This window comes from Oncorhynchus masou, chromosome 31, assembly GCF_036934945.1.
Source record: "Oncorhynchus masou masou isolate Uvic2021 chromosome 31, UVic_Omas_1.1, whole genome shotgun sequence".
Classification (NCBI taxonomy): Eukaryota; Metazoa; Chordata; class Actinopteri; order Salmoniformes; family Salmonidae; genus Oncorhynchus; species Oncorhynchus masou.
Genome location: NC_088242.1, coordinates 20,921,359 through 20,929,195, shown reverse-complemented (window position 1 = coordinate 20,929,195; position 7,837 = coordinate 20,921,359). Strand labels below are relative to the sequence as shown.

General features: G+C 39.6%; 1 protein-coding gene across 1 annotated transcript; it reads left to right on the top strand.

The window, feature by feature from the left end:
• Positions 1-1,199: 1,199 nt before the first annotated feature.
• rgs17 (regulator of G protein signaling 17) lies at positions 1,200-7,537 on the top strand. The gene is made up of 3 exons (XM_064950319.1): positions 1,200-1,422; positions 3,906-4,137; positions 4,390-7,537. Exons 1-3 carry the CDS (start codon positions 1,364-1,366, stop codon positions 4,576-4,578), a joined length of 480 nt encoding a protein of 159 aa, XP_064806391.1. The 5' UTR covers positions 1,200-1,363; the 3' UTR covers positions 4,579-7,537.
• Positions 7,538-7,837: the final 300 nt, after the last annotated feature.

Here is a 7,837-nt window from a genome sequence, read left to right as displayed (position 1 = left end):
CATGTTTGGTGTGTCTCCCATGTGGCTTGTGGCAAACTTTAAACAACACTTTTTATGGATATCTTTAAGAAATGGCTTTCTTCTTGCCACTCTTCCATAAAGGCCAGATTTGTGCAATATACGACTGATTGTTGTCCTATGGACAGAGTCTCTCACCTCAGCTGTAGATCTCTGCAGTTCATCCAGAGTGATCATGGGCCTCTTGGCTGCGTCTCTGATCAGTCTTCTCCTTGTATGAGCTGAAAGTTTAGAGGGACGGCCAGGTCTTGGTAGATTTGCAGTGGTCTGATACTCCTTCCATTTCAATATTATCGCTTGCACAGTGCTCCTTGGGATGTTTAAAGCTTGGGAAATATTTTTGTATCCAAATCCGGCTTTAAACTTCTTCACAACAGTATCTCGGACCTGCCTGGTGTGTTCCTTGTTCTTCATGATGCTCTCTGCACTTTTAACGGACCTCTGAAACTATCACAGTGCAGGTGCATTTATACAGAGACTTGATTACACACAGGTGGATTGTATTTATCATCATTAGTCATCACAACATTGGATCATTCAGAGATCCTTACTGAACTTCTGGAGAGAGTTTGCTGCACTGAAAGTAAAGGGGCTGAATAATTTTGCACGCCCAATTTTTCAGTTTTTGATTTGTCAAAAAAGTTTGAAATATCCAATAAATGTCATTCCACTTCATGATTGTGTCCCACTTGTTGTTGATTCTTCACAAAAAAATACAGTTTTATATCTTTATGTTTGAAGCCTGAAATGTGGCAGAAGGTCGCAAAGTTCAAGGGGGCCGAATACTTTCGCAAGGCACTGTAAATGTGCCTTTTCTCCAATACATCCCTACTTGAAATTTCACACAGAATTAACACATTCCGTTTGCATGGCAGTTGAAATTTCTTGATAACCTCTTTCCAATGCATTTGTAATGTATTTAGGAACAAAACATGCACCTCAAACTAGCTTTTCAGGTGTTTGTGAAAGGACAGACAGCTGGAATGTATTGTTAATGTGTTACAATTCAATTTGTGTTACAATATAATTTGTTATTGTGTAATTATTGTGTATCCAACATGTGTTTAACATGTACATTTCCAGTATAGTGATTTTGTAAAGGTTTTGTGTACTGTAAATAGCAGGGATTCTCACTCCACTCACAGGTTGTTTCCACATCTAGTTTTCACTGGTTTTCAGAATAATTACATACCTGTTCTCAGGCAGTAGTTCAACAAAGATACTACATGAACATCCAACCTTGAGCCTGCCATATGAATAAGTATGTTTGAATATGGAATATGTTTGAAAACAATAGTAATGTTTGATCTCCCTCCCCTTCTCATTTTCCAGGAATGAGGACCGCATGGAGCGTTCTGAACGGGCATGCACTAAAATGGATAGTATTGAAGCCACGGAGGAGCAGTAAGTTGCCAGCTATGCCTTTTTCCATAGGTTGTCTCTGAGAAAATACCAAACTGTTTTGATATGATGTCACATTTTGGTCATTTAGCAGATGCTCTTATCCAGAGCAACTTACAGTAGATAAGACGACCACATATGACAGTCATAGTAAAACGTTCCTCAACAAAGCAGCTATTAGCGAAATCAGTCTTAGTAAGAAAAGACGAGTGTTAGTGCAAGAAAGGGAAGTACAACAGTGAGGTGTTATTTTTATTTTCATGTTGTCAGATAAGCTGATGGCCTTTGGTCACGTCTGTTCATCCCTGTCTTTTGAAGGCATTATACAGTACATAGACATTATACATTAGGACTGTCAACCTCAAGAAAGGATGCCAGAAAATGTAATTATTGCATGCAAGAAATTAGCCAGAATGCATGCCAGAAAACTAATTGTTTTGCCTGTTTCGTTTTACTGCTTTGGCCCATTCATTTTCTCTCTTTACATTGCTGCTGTGTCAATATCTATTCCTGTGTGTTGCTCACTCATTTGCTGTATTAGCCAATTAGAGCATGAGTTTTATTTTCTCTCCACCTCTCTCACAATTTCAGTTATTTGACTGAAACATATCTTAACTGAGGACACACAATTACATCATTTTCATCCACCCCAAAGGAGCAGGTCCATTATAGGGTATCGGGCTCAGCTCTACGGTATATTGTGTGCTTATTATTTGCGTGATATGTAATATTGTCCCATTTCAGCATTCAGCTGCATTTACACGATGTAGCCTGTCTGGCTGCCCAAACAATTGTGAGCCCAATACTGTTCTCACATGGCTGTGGCCATGACACAGGGTTCAATCTGAGGCTCTACCTTGGAACACCCATTCTTCATGTTGTTGTTGTAATAAGTGAGATGGATTTTTCTCCTTATCACCCAGTCCTAATTGTAATAATGGTAACACTTTAGCATGTGACATGCTTAGCATGTTTTGTCGATTGAGACATGAAAATAGCAGGAAGTCCCGCACACTGAATGCTCCTAATTACCACCTTTTAATGACAACATTTCAATTGGTCCCTGTAGCCATGACTCTTAGGCCTCATACAAACCAATAGCGTTTGCTGGCCGAGATTACTTAGTACCTGTGAACGTAATTTGCGAACCGAGTGACCCCCGATTTTTACATGTAGAATTGAGTGAAAAATATTGTCAGTCAGACGTTTGCAGTGGGTGGTTCCTAAACACAGTGGGTGGTTCCTAAACACAGCGTGCTGAACGATTGGCAGATGACCGCTAGATCTACATTCGGGCGATGTGTGCAAGCCTTTAGGTCAAAAGGGCTCTTAGGAAGATGCTCTGGTTCAAAGTGTTGAAGTCATTGAATGTGGTGATTAGGATCATACCAAAGTGTTCCACTAGTATATGCACAAGTCAGCCAAATGGAATGGTTGGTTGGTTACAGTGGCTAACCAAGGTATGGATTGCAGTCTCTTCATGTCTTCTTAGACTGCTTCGAGGTAAGCGGTCTACATTATAAGGTGGGTCAAGTATCGCTTTAAAAATAAGGCTTGAATAAAATAGTTTTCCATAAGGGCCACACCCCTGATCTATGTTTCCCAAGTTCTAGCTGTTTGAAAATGTTCAAGCTATAACATGTACTTTCTCCAAATCACTCTACCTCGCTATAAATCTTCAGGTGGTTGAGGCTGAGGTTGAGGCTGATGTGTCGTCATATAACGGTATATAGGCAAGATCTTTGTCGTTGAGTCCCCCTACCATATCTGCCTATAGCAGCTTGTGCACAATACTGAAATTACACCTCTCTAAAATGACAAAACAGGATATTTGAGGTATGGGGCATTTCAATGTAGCCTATTCTTGTTTTTATGACTTATAATCAACACTGTCCTTGACATAGTATCTATATGAATGCCTACAAAAATGCATAGCCTCATTTAATTCATTTTCAAAGACACAAGTAGGTAAATCAGATTTCAAATAAGTAATTACACTGTCAAATTTGTGAAGTTAAATAATAAAATAAGTATGGGGAATAATAGTAGTGTTCTGACAAGCACATTCATTACCTGCATACCCTTTTCCCTTCTTGTGCCATCTTCAACCAAATGTGTGCCTGTCAAGTTACCAGGTTGTTACCACCTAGTAATTATTAGGCTAGTTAGCGCCCCAGCGCCTATCAAATGTGTCCTGCAATTAAAAAAACAAATTAAAAAAACATATCTCCAGTAATATGGATCATAAATGGAACCGTGAGGCTTAGGGAACGCTGGCATACAGTGTGCAGGCCTTTGTTCTTTTCATGTTTATCATGAGCCCAGGACCTATGTTTTTTGTGACATATGACCGCTACTATTTCTATTGCTAATTGAAACAGCCTGTGGAAACCATGTTATTGCATCTCTGGAGAAAAAATAATGAATTTGTTTGTCTTGTGTAATGTGAGACTGCTAACACTGGGTTCCTGGTATCCTGTGTTTAGGCAACCCACTCTAGATGAGGTAGTTGCCTGGGCCCGTAGCTTCGAGCTGGTGATGCGCTCCTCAGAAGGCAGGGAGATTTTCCGAGAATTTCTGCGCTCTGAGTACAGCGAAGAGAACCTGTTGTTCTGGCTGGCCTGTGAGGAGCTGAAGAAGGAGACGGACCCGACTGCGATCGATGAGAAAGCCAGGATCATCTACGAGGACTACGTCTCCATTCTATCGCCGAAAGAGGTAGGAGGCATCATGTTGGAAGCAGGAGTTTGACTGGCACCTAGTATCACTCGGCTGATATTACTTTGCTTTCAGGACTATTCCATTGGTTCCATTGTGGGAAATTAAAGCACGTACAGCTGAAGTATTTGACAATGTTTAGAATACATGTATTTGACCCAGGTCTGATTCCAAGACATATTGAAACCCCAATCTCAAAGTGGTTGTGTGTGATAAGAATGTCACTGTTCTCTCCCGCTCCTCTGCCTCCAGGTGAGCCTGGATTCGCGGGTGAGGGAAGGCATCAACCTGAGCCTGACGGAGCCCAGCAACTTGATGTACGAGGAGGCCCAGCTGCAGATCTACACCCTGATGCACAGAGACTCCTACCCCCGTTTCCTCAACTCCTCCGTTTACAGGGACCTTCTGGACAGCAAGAGAAGCTCCTGCGTAGACACCTAAAGTAACCCCCACCCTCCCAAAAAACAAGAAGACAATAAGGTGCCAGAACTGGGTTTGATATTTTCCTTTTTTGAAAAAGAAACAAGAAAATAATAAATAGTTTAAGCAATTTCAAGTGTCTGCTCGCAGGCAGCCCTGAGGTTTAGTTCCTGGTTTAACTGCAGATAAGAGCTCCTCGGGCTACTGTGACAAAGAGAAACAAAAGGAAGGACAGACCCATTGTTTCTGTACTGTACTTTTGAGAGTTCTCCTTTCGCTCCCTCTTTCTCTATCTTGCTCTGTATTTTCTCTCAAATTCTGTCCCATGCCTCAGCCATTTTTACAGTCCAAAAACAATGTATTTTTTACGATGGCTGTAGAGCTTGACCGTGGTGAGCAGGAAAATCAGACTTTGCATGTAACAAGGTAATGGAATTCGCTCTACAGTAGCTTGGTATTTTAGCAGTGGACTGCAAAGGTTCTTGAATATGAGATGTATTTTCTTCTGTTCTTGGGATATACCCTGTCAAGCTCTTGATGTGAAGGGAATATTGATATTTGCCAATTAGCTTGCAGTCGTTGATTTTGAGAAGGTTGAAAGTTTTACAGCAGTGTTAATATCCAAGCACTTGACTTCTTTACAACTCTAAAACTGGGAGAAGGGCTAGAATTGTGGTCGGGCAGCTAAATGTCTTATGAACATTACTTTCCACGGGAAATCACAATGCCTTTATGTGAAAAGGGCAGCACAAGAGCTGCTTGTTATGGCAACAACACAGTTTAGTAAACACAGAGTCCTTTCTATCCTTCCCACACCATCACACCCTGAGAGAAGCACAGGTTATGTCAAAGGTTGGAATCATTGTTGGAGGAAAAAAATAAATCAAAACATTCAATTCAGTCGTTTCATACAATAAATCATGAACACTTTACAGCTCTCGAGAATGAAAGAGAACCATTTACTTATTAGTTTTTCTACTGCCTATAATATAAATAGTAGTAATCACGATGCCTTGGTTTGGAAGGTCAATTATAAGATAGTGGTATGTCTAATGCATCACCATGAGGTCTAAGAGTGGGATGCAATGCTGACACATGGAATTATGAAGTAGGCCTATATGGCTTGTTGTTTTAAAGCTGTAGCTAGTCCTAGACTGAAGGGGGTCAGTACCAGCTAAGTAACAGCCCAGTCGGGGGCAGAAGAGGTGGAATCAGACGTATTTATATATAGGTTGTTTGGAGGTTTGCAGTCCTGTTCACCAGATGTGCGTCTGTCTTTAAGACTGGTTATTGAGGCTCCAATAAGTTGATTGGATCTCCGGTGAGCCCCATGCCTTTAAGTCTCTCTGCTTTACAGAGTTGGGCAGGGGAGGTGAATGGATATTTTTGAGACGGGTCGTTGTTTTTTCCCCTAAAATTGCCAGCACGCATTATTGTGTGTACCTGCCGTCCAGATACATACTTATCAAAACATTTTAAAGAGTTGAAGTCCCATGAACATATAGGCCTAAAATATGTTAAATGATTTTTTGTTGTTGTTGCAAGTGTGACATTTAAACATGGAGAGATTATTGCAGGCCTTTGTCACCTGTTGATGTGTAAAGGTCAGTGCATGAGTAAAGTATATTGTGAGAGGGAGAGTTGTGTGTATTGTCACCACTGGTGGGTAATGATATTCACGTGTCATTGAAGCAGTGCCACTCTTCTGTTTGAACATACTACCTGACGTTCATGTGCCAAGGCCAGTCATTATTTCATTCAATTAAGGGTTTTAATAAAGCCCATATACTCTAGGTTATTGAAGTGCAATTGGATCAGATGTAGGCTTTCTGTTTGTATTCATTCACAAAAATGAACATATAGCATAGCCTAATGATATCAGCCATTTTGAACATCCAACAATATTCTAACGTTCTGTAAATTTCGTTCACATTCAGCCACCTTTCTAGATAGTTTGTTGCAATAGTGTTTGCATACTCTTTAATGAAGAGTGATACAGTGAAAGTGATACAGTATGCATGCACCACAGTGGTTAGGTAGAGGATACCTTTTTATGTAGCTCTATTAATGACAAAATAAACGACTTGCTCATTTTAGATATTATTTCAGCTGTAACTTCTGAATGTTTGACCAACCAGACAGTGAAATTATGGTTCAATCAAACCGAGTTTACATTCATGCGGTGAGCAATCATCCTGGAAACGCAAGAGAAGCCAATTGCAAAAAAAATGTAGGTAGGAAAATGGTTCTGAATGATTCACAATTAGCGTTTTACACTGGGTGAAGAGTAGTATTGCAGGTTTGTACGACGTGTTCTCTGGTGTCTCGGAGTAATTGATTATTTTCACTCCATGGAAAGAAATGGTTGTTCATTTTACTGACATTTCAACAAGGATTTAGCAATTAATGACATGAGGTGGTATCATAGGCATAGTGTCATGTTCAAATGTTGACTTTCAATTCAGAATGAATGGCTTTGAAAGGTGGCAGAGGTTTGTTGGCAGAATAAGATTTTTATCTAAAGTGTCAGAATTGATGTGATTAAGAGAAGCATTGGCCTTATCTACTGTGTTTCTCCTTTAACTTTCATTAGGGATTTCACTACCTCTCATATTGGTTAATTTATTTCACATCTAGTTGTCAATGTACACTTTGTTTTTAGATCTACTTGAAGCCTAAAACACTGTAAACAAAATGTGCACAGAAAATATGTATTAAGCGTTAAAGGACGATTAGCCTAGTTAACTTTTTTGTTTGTTTAATTGTGTTCAACTGGAAAAAGATTTTTAGATATATAAATAATTCAGGAAATACACTGTTTAAAGGGCTAATCTCATTTTGCCTATGCAAAGATGTTACTGTTGAAATGGGAAAGGATAGGTTAAGTTTGATGGAACATGGTTTACATTGCCCTTTGCTGATATTTATATCTTATTCAGCAAAAATGTACCCTTAGTTTTGTTTCTATATAAATATATAACAAATATATAACAAGTAATATACAGAGAAAATAGTATATGCCTTCGTGATGAAAAAAAAACAACACTTGATAAATACAAATAAATATGTGTGTTGTCTGACCTGTGGCTGTGTTATGACATCTTGGTGAGATGACAGTTCACTGCAAAATACACCTGTTGACTGATCGACTAGTCCGAGACTCCTTCATCCATAGAGGCTTTATTATCCATTCAGTGTTTTCTTTCAGGCCAATGAGCATCTCTTTATCCAAGGAGCTATTCAATGTCATTATTGCTGTACGTAACCCATATTGTCATTT

Excerpts from the sequence above, each read along its gene's own strand:
- rgs17 (XM_064950319.1), top strand. The coding sequence starts at position 1,364 with ATGGAGCGTTCTGAACGGGCATGCACTAAAATGGATAGTATTGAAGCC. Across the intron at positions 1,423-3,905 it reads ATTGAAGCCACGGAGGAGCA|GCAACCCACTCTAGATGAGG; the intron begins GTAAGTTGCCAG and ends TCCTGTGTTTAG. Across the intron at positions 4,138-4,389 it reads CCATTCTATCGCCGAAAGAG|GTGAGCCTGGATTCGCGGGT; the intron begins GTAGGAGGCATC and ends CTCTGCCTCCAG.